Here is a 15,071-nt window from a genome sequence, read left to right as displayed (position 1 = left end):
TTTTTTTACATATCTGTTTAGTAAATGAAGCAGCAGAGTAATGTATTATTTACCCTGCCGAATAAACATCCTATGAAATTGCGAAATTTAATAATAGATAGCTCAAAATGGCATGAAATATTTTTATCTTTGTAGAGTTTATTTTTATTTATTTTTCATCTTTGTAGAGTTTATCTTTGTAGGGTTTATTTTTTTTTTTTTTTTTACATATCTGTTGTATTGTAGTAAATGAAGCAGTAGAGTAATGTATTATTTACCCTGCCCAATAAAACTGTTCATTGATAAACACCCTATGAAATTTAATAATAGATTGCTCAAAATGGCATGAAAGATTTTTATGTATTATTTGTTTTTTAGTTTTTCACATTCTGGCTGGTAAAAGATGAAGAGGCAAAACAGAGGATCAGAAAATAACAACCAAATGAGATCAAATTCCCTCTTCTAGGTAATTCTTTGTAGATATTATTTTTATTCTTATTTATTTTTTTACATATTATGTGGTAGTAGATGAAGCAGCAGAGTAATGTATTCTTTACCGTGCCCAATAAAATTGTGCATTCATAAACACCATGTGAAATCCATCAAAGCATAATAAAGAATTGGGATAGAAAAATGTCTAAATGTTTAGCTATTTCTTCCTAAGCATGAAATGCACAATTGTAAATTGGCTTTGACATCTCAACTTTTATCCTGTAAAATAGGGAATAGAGCCAACAAATTAGCAATGTGTACTTAACGCATAAAACATAAGACTGTAAACAAGTGCAAGATGAGATATTCAATAAATAAATTTTATTTACAAAGGTTTCATGGCCCAGACAAGTTCAGTCCACTTCAAGCAGAAACTATTATGAAACAAACTAAGTGTTAGCCTGAATATTTTAATGAATTAGGATTTTTAAATCTTGATAAATTTAGATACAAAACTGGTCATTTGTAAGTCTCTTGTAACTGGATTTTCTATTGTTGTTCTAATTTATTGTTTATCAGTTTATCTTCATAAAACAGGCTAAACTAAAATAGGGTTTCTTGTAGTGTTCATCATACTCTCATATAGATCTATGCTTTTTAACATAATGAACATATAGAAACAAAAAAAATTACAAACAAGTAGAATAGAATTCGTATAAGTTTGTCTGAGAATTAGAGGTATTACTCTAGTTATAACAGACATTAATATAATAATAACATTAATATAATAATAGTGTGCACCTGTCCTTGAAAGGGCAGATTATTTTTTTTAAATTATGATATTAACAATAATCACTTGATCTCAATGTATAGGTATTTGATAGACCTTTAGATTGTACAATGTTAGATTTTGTGAGTGTTAATTTGTCTTAAATAGAACTACAATATCCACAAGCCCAAAAATTTAATAGTTCTTTGGTTCCGATAAAAACCCACAAATAGTGGACTTAAAAGGCCAAATAAAGAGTAGTCATGGTGGTTAACTTTGAAGTAGATATCCATCCCTATCCTATATTTAATGTTGGTTTTAATCTTGAAGCTTACTATTTATGTTTGTGATATCCATTTTATTTTTTTCTCAGAGAGTGCTTGATCTGCTTATCTACATAGCAGGGTGCGTATTCAATGGAAATAAGCAAGATAGGATAGATCAAATGAAGCATATTCAAATTTCAAATCACTTGTGCATATGTCTTCAGGAGAAAAAAAGGTTCAAATAGAAAATATTGAGAAAAATTAGTAGAGAACTCTAAGAAAACATGAAGTAAACTGTAATAAAATCAATTTGAAGTCTCATTTCTTTAACATATAGAGGAAGGAGAACTTTCCCTTATAAGAGCTACAAGATACTAGTGCACGAGGAAAATCTTAAGGTAGAGCACCTTATTTAGGTTGTCATGCTTCAATATCATCTGCAACTCAAAGTTAATTTAGAAGAGAAACATAAATTAGTCTAGAAGAGAAACATAAACCAGAATCAAAGACAGATATGTCTTCTAAAGATTTGAGGCACATGATGTGAGATCTTTTTGTATTATAACCAAATCACATTTTATACCACTACATATAGTATTGAACATAAGTTTGTTAGAGTCTACCAAATAGAGCAAGGAAGTTTGTAAACCCTACTATGTCGGGGAAGAAGAAATTTGAATCTGGAAAAAGGCTTTTATGACTAGATCACCTAAATTTAAATTAAGAAATGAACTGAGTTTTTTTGAAATTGCTTGGAATTGTAAATATGAACTAGGACATACATCTGAATCTAGAATTATTTATAGAGTACAACTATGAACCAATGACATAAAACTTTGTTAACTGATAAAAAGTACAAGTAACTAGCATTTAATTTGTAATTAAACAAAAAACACTAAAAAATAAAAAAACTTCATCTTGAATATAGAAAAATTTGATCAAAGAGTTGAAGCCATGAGCAATTCTGGTGTAAGCTCAATTTATAGCTTTACTCAATAAATTGTTAATGGTTGTGATCATTGTTTTTTTTGCTAGGTTTTTTTTTCCTCTAGGTTATGTGTGGTTGTGATCATTGTTGTTGTTATTCTCATAATTTATATAATTGATCACCACATCATATTGTCAGACATGTCGGTTGCTCTGCAAAGAGGCATGCTAGCTAGTCATTTTATCACCTAATTTCTTCCAAGAATTTATTGAGTGAGATCTTTGGCAATTGTTGCAAATATTAGGAAAACTCTTGGCAAGGATAGGAAAGGAAAGCTTAATCCCAAAGGCCTAAGTATGTAGGATTTGGGTACTATGAAAGAACAAACATAGATTAGAGAACACTCTAGTCCTGCCTATAGATAAGTAGCTTTGATGGACAAGGATAACAAGATACATCCACATCAAAACCATCTCAAACTCAACAATCTAATTGCATATTGAGACAAGTAGGTGACAACTCATACTTGAAGCATAAGCCACCACATTATTACTAGATAAAGAAGCTTAGCAATAAACATTTTATAATATTCTCATGTGTAAGAAAGCATATTTCTTAGACACAAATTAATCTTGAAATTTATATAAATACTCGGGAACTTGACACTAAAATAATATAACCAGTCACTTGATTCATGACATTAATGTGCCTCACATACATAATCAGAGTGGGTCTTATTACTTCTAAAGGTTACAGGAACCATAATTAAAGTTACAAATACAAATAGGAAAATGTGAGCGACTCATACCAATTTCCTTGAATCACCTAATATCTTCTATAACTGAATGCCCAATGCGTAGCTATGGAGTTATGCTCAAATTAGCTCACTGTTATCGCCACACATGCAATAAGGATAACTAATTATTTTGATATAGGAAATTTCCTCCTCTTCACAAATTGATACAACCTATTCTAGATTTATAATACCGCGGTATCCTTGGTGCTCACACATTGAGTATTGGTCTCCATGGGAAGAGTCAATAGTTGGCTAGTTACTTGTATTGTGAGGCACAAGCCTTACCACTAATGAACCCTTACCATGTTTAATATTGGATCTCTCCTTGCTTCGTTCGACAGATTGGAAGGATGAAGGCAGCACAAGGAATGGTGATTGCAAACAAACAACTTAAAATCCAATCCTTGAGGTCCAGTTTCAGAGACAAAGATAAACCTTTGGGTTCTGAATTCCTATAAAAGGAATGTGTCTATGATGCAGAGTGAGCAACTAGAAGGTCTAGTGCAACCCAAGTCAAAGGACGTTCTTGGCAGGAACCTAAGTCTTCATTTAGCCCTCCACTTGGCTTTACAAACCAAACACCAATCTGATTCCCTCAACCTTCTCCAAGGAGTTGAAAGTGGTACTCTAGGTCCAATATGTCCTATCTTGACCAAATCCACAAGTTAGACTCTTCACCCAAGTCTTAGGGTCTTAGAATCATAAATAGACCTAGTAGGAATTAGGCCTCCAAAACTGGTTTTCCTTAGATATCTCTAGGTTTCTTCAAAGGAATCCACAAACCCCTTATAGATTCAAATACCCTTTTGGGACTTCTAGAAGAATTCAAGAATTTAAGACTTGATCCTATTCCTACACCCCTAAACAACTCCATTTGGCACAGACCTAATAGACCTAATTAGGGTTGTTTTCCAAAGCAAGGGTCCAAATATGGGTTCACATAACCAATTCCAATCCTTGGACGAGTTATCCTACTCAAAAATACTTTGTCTTATCAATCTCAATGACTCTATCCACTCCTAAGGTTGTTGTCTAACACAATTCACTAAGTTCTAGGCTAAATACATGGGTTTATTTAGCCTAGGAATTGGTGGGAAAAGCAACAAACACCATACCCTTCTCTTACCCTTCTGGAATATCATTACACATGCCCTTAAATTTCCTTCCACGTAGGACCATGGAATTTGGGCAATGGAAATGCAAGTTAAGGCTCCATCTTTGCACCAACCCTCAAATTAAGGGTTTTCATAACAATTTCAAGAAAAAGACTTCTAACTTATGCTAACCTAAACCAAATTGACTCAGACCAAGTGAATATGAATCACAAATCACTCCTCTAATGATCCACTTTAGAAAGACATTCTTACTAATCGCCCGTTGTTCGTATACTAGAGACAAAATTCAGAATTCTGGGCAAAATTAGGGGTTTCTTATTCAAATCCACCAAATTTCAAAATGTGAGCCATCATATCCACATAGGTGACCTCTAGGGACCTTTAAAAGGTCTCTCCTAGTGGTTGCAACTGAATTTCAAATGTTGTGACCGTTTGTGTTCTAATTGCAACTTCCGAGCAACTTTTGACAAGTTACAAGGTTGCCACTTTTACACATGTGAGCTTCCACTTGGTCACGAACACATGAAGGGTATGAAAACATATCATTGAAGACCAAAACACACTGCTAACACCTATTTCACCTTACAAAGACTTACTAGGACCCAATGGTCTAATTAGGTCTCTTAGGTTTATAAGACAACATAAGAGCCTTCGTGAGGCACCTCAATAGGTTGCCAAGTGATTTTTATACAACCTCTATTTGGCCATCTAATCGAGGGTGATATGTTGAGGTGAATGATAGTTGTGTGCCCAATTTCTTCCACAAAGTCCTCCAAAAGTGACCAATAAACTTTGAATCCCTATCTGAGATTATGGACAATGGCAAACCATGCAGCCTCACTACCTCCTTAAAGAATATACTAGCAATGTGAGATGCATCATGAGTAGTTCTACAAGGAAGGGAATGGGTTATCTTAAGGAACCTATCCACCACAACATAAATGCTATCATAAAATTTCTTAGTCCTGGGAAGTCCTAAGACAAAATCCATCCTCACTGACTCCCATGGTTTATTGGGAATGGGTAAAGGGGTATACAAACCTGCATTTGAACTAGTCCCCTTAGCGTTTTGACACACAAAACACCCTTCCACAAACTTTCTCACATCTATCTGGAACTTGGGCCAAAAATACAACCTCCTAACTAGTTCAAGAGTCTTGTCAATCCCAAAATGGTCGGCTAGGGTTCAATAATATTTTTCCTTTATAATATTCTCCCTCATGGATTCCTTAGGGACACAAAGTTGACTACCTTTGAATAGAAAATCATCTTGTATGATAAACTCAAAAAATTCAGTGTGATACCTATCCCCCATCTCTCTACAAACGTGATAGGCTTCTTTGAAACTTCATCATCATGGTACATTTCTTTCATGGCATTGATTCCAATGCTCTCCATTTGAATCTCCCTCACTGTCAAGTTTCTCCTGATAAGGGAATCATCCACCTTGTTGGACACCCCTTTCTTGTGTTTGATTGTAAAGGTGAATTCTTGAAGGTACTCAATCCACTTCATGTGCCTATGGTTCAACTTCTCCTACCCATTCATAAACTTCAGAGCATGATTGTCAGTGTAGACTATAAATTCTTTGGGTAACAAGTAGTGTCTCCATTTCCTTAGAGACTGAACCATGGCATGCAATTCCAAGTCATAAGTTGAATACGTTTGTTTGGACTCATTTAGGTTTTCACTTAAAAAGGCAACTGGCCTTACTTCCTGACTTAATACACCCCCTATTGCCTTGTTACTTGCATCACACTCAATGGTGAAGACTTTGTGAAAATCAGGCAACACCAAGATAGGTTGGTTTGCCACTCTCTTTTTCAAATACTCGAAGGACTTATCTGCTTCACTAGTCCAAGCAAACTGATATTTCCTACCCACTTTTATAGTATCTATCATGGGTACGCATATACCACAGAAATTTTTAATAAACTTCCTATAAAAACTTGCAAAACCATGAAAGCTCTTTACCTCACTTGCATTCTTAGGTGTTGGCCAATTGAGGATAGTATCTACCTTAGAAGGTTCCATCTTTAGCTTGTCCTTGGAGATCACAAAACCAAGGAATATCAACTCTTCCAACAAGAAAACACTCTTTTCCAAATTTATCTTCAACTACACTTCATGCAACCTTTTCAAGACCAAATCAAGATGCATTAAATGTTCACCCCCATCCTTACTAAAAACCATGATATCATCTAAATAAGCTACCACAAAATGATCAATGAAAGGTTTGAAAACTTCATTCATGAGTCTCATGAATGTGCCAGGGGCATTAGAAAAACCAAATGGCATGACCAACCACTCATAAAGGCCTTCATTGGTTTTAAATACAGTTTTCCACTCATCCCCCTCTCTTATTCTGATTTGGTGATACCCACTCTTCAAATCCACCTTAGAATAGTACTTGGCTCCTCCTAGATAGTCCGCCAAATCCTCTATCTAGGGCATAGGAAACTTATACCTTATAGTGATCTTGTTTATTTCCCTAGAGTCTATGCATAACCTCCATGTACCTTCCTTCTTTGGGGCTAAGACTGCGGGGACAACACAAGGACTTATACTCTTCCTTATGAATCCTTTGTCCAACAATTCTTAGACATGTCTTACAACCTCCTCATTCTGCTCTGGGGTCATCTTGTAGACAACCTTATTGGGCAATGTGGACCCAGGAATGAGGTCAATACAATGGCTAACATCCTTATGAGGTGGCAATGTATCTAGTGTTCTTCCTGCAACTATACCCTGGTACTTGCTCAAAAATTCATGTACTTCCTTGGGACCTACACTCCTTTCCTTTACCTTGTTTGTTGGCTTCTCCTTCATCACTCCTTTAGGCTTCACTACTATTGCAAAGCATGGGGCATTCTCCTCCTTGAGGGTCTTCATAAGATCCTTCTCATTCACTAACATGACACTAGCTACCAAACGTTTGTCTTTGTTGTCATCAGGGAGTGGAGTCCTGGTGTAGCTCACACCATCCTTAGTCACAATGTAGATGTTCTTTTTGCCATCATGTTGGGAATTTACATCATATTTCCAAGGTCTCCCTAAGAGAAAATGGCAAGAATCCATCTCTGGTACATCACACAATACTTTATCTCTGTATTCCCCAATCTGAAACTCCACCCACACTTGTTCATTGATGAGTTCTTGTTGTTCCTTGTTCAACCAAAAGACCTTGTAGGGGTAAGGGTGAGGGATCTTTTATAATCCAAGTTTACTCACCATTTCTACTAAGGCAACATTGTCAGTTGACCCAAAATCAACAATTACCTTACACACTTTTCCACCTACCTTGCAGGTTGTTTTAAATAATGTTCTTCTTTGCGGTTGGTACATTTAAAAGGGTTCTATTGAGCATGACACATTCTCCTTGTTTAGGATCTGTAGGTCTTGAGGGTGAGTTCACACTTTGTGTATCCTCCTCTTCTGCCAAATGAATTCTTCTTTCTCCCCCTTGACTGTTGGATCCTTGCTTCTCCGGGCATCTAAATGATTGATGACCAATTTGATTGCATGAAGAGCATCGACTTGTAAAAACATTGGATCCCCTTCATCCAAATCTACCTCTATTATTGGGTCTCCTTCCCCTAAAATTTCCTTTGTGGCTTGAATCCCCTACATTCTCCTGATTGCTTGACTCCCCTTATGGTTTAGGAGATGTTCCTCTTCCACCAAATCTGCCTCTTCCTCAGAAATTTCCTCCTCTACTTCTGTTTTGTTGTTCTCCTCTCCTCTTCAATTTCTCCTTAGTTCTTAGTGCCATCTGATAATATTTGTGTACTATCTCTGGGTTAAAGAAACTGATCTCATCTTAGATGTTGTATTTAAGACCATTTAGATACCTTGCCAACTTCTGTTTCTCTAATTCAAGTAGTCTTTCTCTAAGGGTCAATTTATGAAATTCCTTTGTATAGGTACTCACATCCAAGTGTTTTTGTCTTAAGTTGTACAACTTCCTATGCATCATCACCTCAAAGTCCTTAGGCACAAATTTCCTCTTGATCTCTGCACTCATCCTCTTCCATGAAGATATAGGGTTCTTCCCTTCTTCCACTCTCTCATTTTGTAGGAAGTTTCACCGACTCAATGCAGGACCCTTCATTGTAGACTTAGCAGTCCTCACCTTCTGGTTTTCTACAACCTCATTGCATTCAAAATGGCTCTCTGGGGCTTCTAACCATTCCACAACCTCTTCAGGGTTCATTTTACTAGTGAACTCAGGCAAGTTGGACTTATTATCCTTATTCCCTACCTTTTCAAGGGCTTCAATGAATGTTCTTTGGTCTGTAGGTATCATTTCTCTTTCATGTTGAGGGTCTTCTCCTCCATGGCCCTCTTCATCATCATCATCACCAGGGTCTACTTTATTCCTTCTTTCTACCTTACCATTCAATCATTCTAGTTCTCTTTTCATGGCCCTATTCTTGGCCAACTGTTCTTTTACAATCCTAGCCAATTCCATACTAGTCATTCTTTGTGGAAGTTCATCATTGTCACCATCTCCTTCTAAGATCTTTCCAAAACACAAATCTCTTCAGATTCTTCTAGGCATTGATACCACCCGATGCAGAGTGAGCAAGTAGAAGGTCTGGTGCAACCCAAGTCAAAGGACGTTATTGGTAGGAACCTAAGTCTTCCTTCAGCCCTCCACTTGGCTTTACAAGCCAAACGCCAATCCGATTCCCTCAACCTTCTCCAAGGAGTGGAAAGTGGTACTCTAGGTCCAAGATGTCATATCTTGACCAACTCCACAAGTTAGACTCTTCCCAAGTCTTAGGGTCTCAGAATCACAAATAGACTTAGTAGGAATTAGGCCTCCAAAACTAAATTTCCTTAGATCTCTAGATTTCTTCAAAGGACTCCACAAACCCCTTATAAATTCAAACACCCTTTTGGGACTTCTAGAAGACTCCAAGGAATTAAGACTTGATCCTATTCTTGCACCCCTAAACAAATCTGTTTGGCACAGACCTAATAGGCCTAATTAGGGTTGTTTTCCAAAGCAAAGGTCCAAAGATGGGTTCATAGAACCAATTCCATCCTTGGATGGGTTCTCCTACTCACAAATACTCTATCTTATAAATATTAATGACTCTCTCCACTCCTAAGGTTGTTGTCTAACACAATTCACTACATTATAGGCTAAATACATACCTTGCTCCTAATGACTCTCTCCACTCCTAAGGGTTTGGTGGGAAAAACAACATATCATTGAAGACCAAACACACTACTAACACCTATTTCACCTTAAAAAGACTTTCTAGGACACCATAAGAGCCTATTAGCCTTACAAAATGGGTCTAGGACATCACATGGTTGATCCAACTAGATTCAACACTTATTCCTACTATATCTACCTATCCCTACCCTAGAAGCATGAGGGTGCCCTACACCAATCTGCACATGAAACTAATATTTTTTTAAATACTCACCTGCATGCAACACATATAATATGCTAATTGCCAATTTCCAAACACTACTATTTTACCAGCCAACTATCTGCTATGCATCTATGTCCTCTCTTGTTTTGAAGCTTTGAAACTGCTCCATTCTTGTAGAAGCCAAAAAATTGGTGAATAGCTTTAATCTTAAAAACTCTACAATCCTGCAAAGGTTAGAGCACTACCTAAATAAATGTGTGTTCTCTCCCATTGAAACTCTAAAAAACTTTCCTACCATTCTGCAACTGAAACAGAGGCCCATAATAGAGTGCTAAGAAAAAATTATACTAATATTGGGCTTAACAAATATGCAACAAAAAATAAACCTTGGGAAATACTAAATCTTGATTGGCTATTCATGCTCAGTTTAATCATTGTTTAAGGACTCTGCCCCTCCACTATAGTTCCATGCATTGAAAGAACTAATAATCCTCAAGCAGTGAAAGATATTTGATAGTTGATCGTACCTTCCTAGGTGTTAGTAGCTTATTTGGCATGCACGTAGCATTTTGGGCCATTACGGTGAGCTGTTATGTAATCAATATTTGAAATTAGGGAATTGAGGATCAGGGTTGAGGATTAACTCTTCCCTCTTAAGGTATGCAAGGCTTTAGAATAATAGGGATTAAGGATGACGACACACCAAGAAACAACTATTGAATGAGGAAAGTTTGACAAAGGAAGGGCATTCAAGGAAGAGTTGTTAAGCATAACTTAAACAAGGTATCAAGGTTAAGGACCAAAATAATGTATTGAGGAATTGACAGACCTTGGGAAGTTCGAAGTGGCTTGCAAATGGTACTTGGGGATAAAGGCCCATAAATTTGACAAGAAACACTAAGAAAATATTTTGTTACATAAAAATAAATTGGATTGTTTGTCCGACCAAAATGAATAGGAATCAAAGATCTTCTTATAGATTATCTTTACTATAAAAACTAATGGACTATTTACCTTGCTAGAATGAATAGGAATCACAGATCTTACTATAGGTTATCTTTACTCAAATAACTAATGGATTGTTTTCCCTGTTTGAACATCTAAACAAATAGGAATCGTAGATTGTTTATAAATAGACAATTGATTATATTATGATAATAATAATATAAAATAACCATCTACCTTTGAAGTTGTCAGCCCTGGTTTATTCATCCTTACTATTATTATCTTTGTTGCTTTTGATGTGGCTTACTCTCTATGCCATTACAATGATAATAGTGAGCATCACATGTTAGATCTAGGATGCAATTCAATGTTTTGATAAAATTAGTATAAATTTGTTGATAATGAGTTTTAGATTTGACCACTTCAAAGGATATTTTTCTCCCGTTCTTCAAGTTTTCACACTGTGTTTTATTTTTCTTGAGAACAAATATTTTGATTTATTTTAATTTCTTATAGATTGACTCATATTTATGTTTCAGCCATTCATGGCATTGGCATTGGATTCATGGGTGGGCCCATTTTTCACGTTGATATTAACACTTCTCACAGGCCATTGACAATAGAGGATTACTGAGTTGCATCACAAACTTAGGTTTTTCCTTTTGCCCTTTTCTTTTTCCTTATTTAAAAACTTAGGGTGTGGAATTTTGTCTTTTGCATGTATTTTTGTATTTATTTTATTTTATTTTATGTATTTTTTTATCAAATTATTATGATTGACAATCAACTACTAGGATTTTCCATGGATGGTAATAGTTACAAGGAAGTTTCTATCATTGAAGTTGATGTGTTTGGTGAGGTTGATGTGAATGATTAAACATGAAACTTGGTATGTACATGTGCTTGATGTTTAGATTTTTTTCATGATCACTTTGTGTGACCACCATGCTTTGTTATGTGTGTTTTTTGTTTATACCCCTCTATGATGAAATTTTAAGAGTAATTTTATAGATTTGGGGTCTTTACTATTGGTATGCATTTCATTACTTTATTTTGTTGCTTTGAATATAAATGAACTACAATAAAAATTGAGATTGATAGATTAAATCATTTATGTGATAATTTATTACATTATAATATTATTTCCCTTATCTCTATAAAATATGTCCAACACACATTTGTTTTGTCTAACAGACTGAAAACCCTTTAAAAAAACATTTCTCATATTGACTATGTTATAGATCAAATTGAGAGAGAGAGCCTAATCTGCAGCAAGTATTCCCATGACCATAATCTAAACAAGCAATAAAAATTTCAAACATGTTTATTTTTATTTTGCAAAATAAAACTTATCTTACAGTTTGTGATGTTGCAAACATCATTTACATTCAAACTCTCTAAACACTCGTTCAAAATAGTTTTCAATATATTTGAAATTGCAACAAAGAAAACTTTGAAATTAGCCCTAAATATTTATCTACAACAAAACTCTTTATGTCATGAAGTATTAAGAAGGAAAACTATTATTCTTTTATTAAAATTAGAAGGAATTGTTGATACAAATCTGAAAATGCCTCAAAAATCTGCTTACAATGTTCTTCATCCTGAAAGAGGTTGGAAAATATACGATACCAACTGAGAGAAAGAAAAGAACTAGGAAAGAATATAAAAGAAGCCTTGAGAGTAATTGAATAGAAGCTGATGAAGAACTGTTTGTGCCTCTCAGGACTGAGCTCTAACTAATTGTCCTTTCTTGCTTCTATCTTTATCTTGCATGTTTGATTCATCTTGGGTCAAATTTGGTGAAGAATGAGATAGAGAAAGGCCTATAATAGCTGCAAACTGAGAGTTTGTGGGTCCAAACCTCTCCTTGACCCCATGCATTATCCATGTGGGCTCCTAAACTGATGACAAACTACTATATTATCTTCCAAAATCCCATTTTCAAGAATGCAACAGAAAGCTCCACCTTTGCCTCCAAAAATGATCATGATTTGATTGTCTGATGCTATCAAGTGGTTGCATTATCCTTGATTTAATGAATGATCTAGGAGCTTGTTGACTCAACCAAGAGTTTTCTTTAGTCTCATTTTCTCTCAACACTCTGAAATCATTGTCTTTATACTCATTATAAGCTATGGACTATCTTTTAGACCTTCTTTTAATTGCTGGCAAAAAGATAAACTAGGATGATATGACTGTCCCTAAAAGATTGCTCTAAGAAATGGTTTTTATTGGGACTATTATAATAATATTGCTACTCTATACCCTAGAAGCCTTATCTTAAATCTTTTCAGTAGTTTTGACTTTCCTCTCTTGTTTTTCTCTCTATCAAAGTAATTGTCTCCCCTTGACAGTACTCCCCTTGCTAGGTATTCCTTGAATGGACTGCATCTTTCTCCATTTCTTCACTATCTTCTGTCCATTTATTTTTATGATTTCTTTGAGACAATGACTCATTTCATAAAGAATAGTCACTATATGTACTCTTCATTGGTGTCTTTATCATGTGCCCTATGAAATCAACTTCTATCCTTTCTCTCCAGCCTCTTTCTTTCTATCATAGTCATGAGGTCCTTGCTTCTATATTTGCCTCATAATATTGAACTGCTTTGAAGTTTAATAAAGAAAACATACCTAACCTCTGAATCCTCTATGACCTTCAATAGCTCTGGAAAAGATACTAGGACAATGATTGTTTTCTTTGTTCTTTTAGACTGAATATGACTATCTCTATTATCATTTAGACCTGCTATCACTGCTTTGTCTTTGAAATGACTATCCTCTTTACCTCATGCCTTAGATCTAAGGTTAGGTCTGCTCACATTTTTGAATTCAGCTCTTTTATCTTGTAGAAGCAATATTGTGCTTTGATAGAGATGTTTTTTGCTAAAAAAGATAACCCCCTTAAAACTTGTGAATGAGATTTTGGAGTATTGTGTTTTATACATTCTTTACTTGAGCCTTTTGGATGGATAGGCTACCATTAGGGGCTGCTATGATTACTGAAAGTAATCTTGCTTGCTGCTAAAAGGGCTTGTCAAGACATTGAATGCAATGATCTGTGACCAAAACCTTTTTCTCATCTATTTGTGTTCTTTGTCCATTGAAATGCTCAAAACACTTTCACAAGTCTGGTAATTCCTTTGTAGAAGGCTTTCATGGCCTTGAAGTTGCCTTTGTTTAATGATTTGGTGTTACTTTGAGGCTCTGATACTATGTTATGTTTCTTTGACAATAATGTATCTTTATGACTGTGTATGTAATGATCCTTGGTGAATATTTTATGTCATGCCTCCATGATATCTGGTAGGATTGACTATGTTCTACCACAAATGCTACAATAGTATCTTTATGATGCATCCTTTTTAATATACACCATATACACTAAACTATGACTTCAATATTGATATCACAATGATTACCTTGTGCTCAATCCTTTATGTTGACTGCCAATCATCACTGCCATGAACTGTACCTTTTGCTTCTTAGAATTATCTTTTTTAGGGCTTTTTATGACTAAGGTTGACTCTTTATGCCTTGAGAATGAACTACTCTTTACCTCTTTTGATGGTGAACTCATGATACTTGGGCTCTTAAGCATTAATATTTCTGAGACAAATTCATTCTTTTATTTACTGTTATTGCTTATTCACTTGCAGGTCTACTCTTTAATCATGAATAAATTCATTGTCACAACTTTTATATACTGCTCTATTTAATGTTAAGAGCTTCCCTATTTTTCTCTTGAATCTATTATTTATTTCAAAGAGATTGCAACTTGACAGTTTTATTGTCTTTTCTTGTAAAAAATAAATGCATACATGTCATTTGACACCCATCTCTATTTTGTGAATCATCTTTGCTCTATATATGTTGATTAAGGTTAGCATTGGCCTTATAATTCTTGATGTTGTTGCAACCTTTATTCACTGTCACCTTTGGTATTTTAATCTCCAATCTACTCAAACAAAATAAACTTCATTATTGGGTTGTATCATAGGCACTCTATGTAGGCTGCTCACACAACCCTTGTCATTCACTTTTGACCTTATCATACTATCTTTTTGACTTTATCACTATATTTTGTCTTTAATAGTGATTGTGTGAGGTCTACAACAAAAATCTCTATGTCATATAACCATTGTGAATAAGTATTCATGCTCGTTTAATATCCTTGGATTGACTTGATAGCCATATATGCCTGGAAGTTGATCCTTTTATCCTTTGCTTGAGATTTTTCAGACTTTGAGGGTTGCAACTGTCTCTTTATTTATTGACTTGATTCTTTTGGATGTTATGTTCTTTGTATTGCTACTACTTCATGAAATTCTGAAGAGACTATTGCAACAACTCTGCTTCAACAACTACAATTTTCCATAATACATGTAGCCTTCAAGTATATAACAAATCACATTACTACTATGATTATCCTTCATTATGTTTAGGAC

At 35.0% G+C, this 15,071-nt stretch overlaps 1 protein-coding gene across 1 annotated transcript; it reads right to left on the bottom strand.

Annotated features, from left to right (window-relative positions):
* Positions 1–6,883: 6,883 nt before the first annotated feature.
* LOC131054474 (uncharacterized) lies at positions 6,884–8,591 on the bottom strand. Its single transcript, XM_057989006.2, has 2 exons — positions 8,418–8,591; positions 6,884–7,405 (listed from the first exon to the last, which is right to left on the bottom strand). The coding sequence occupies exons 1-2, from the start codon at positions 8,589–8,591 to the stop codon at positions 6,884–6,886; spliced, it is 696 nt and encodes a 231-aa protein (XP_057844989.2).
* Between the last annotated feature and the right edge of the window lie 6,480 nt (positions 8,592–15,071).

This window comes from Cryptomeria japonica, chromosome 7, assembly GCF_030272615.1.
Source record: "Cryptomeria japonica chromosome 7, Sugi_1.0, whole genome shotgun sequence".
Lineage (NCBI taxonomy): Eukaryota > Viridiplantae > Streptophyta > Pinopsida > Cupressales > Cupressaceae > Cryptomeria > Cryptomeria japonica.
This window is presented reverse-complemented; position numbering and strand designations above follow the sequence as displayed.

Coding starts and splice junctions, on each gene's coding strand:
- LOC131054474 (XM_057989006.2), bottom strand. CDS start 8,591: ATGATACCTACAGACCAAAGAACATTCATTGAAGCCCTTGAAAAGGTA. Junction 7,406..8,417: donor AGGTTGTAGAAAACCAGAAG/GTGAGGACTGCT, acceptor GTGGAGTTTCAG/ATTGGGGAATACAGAGATAA.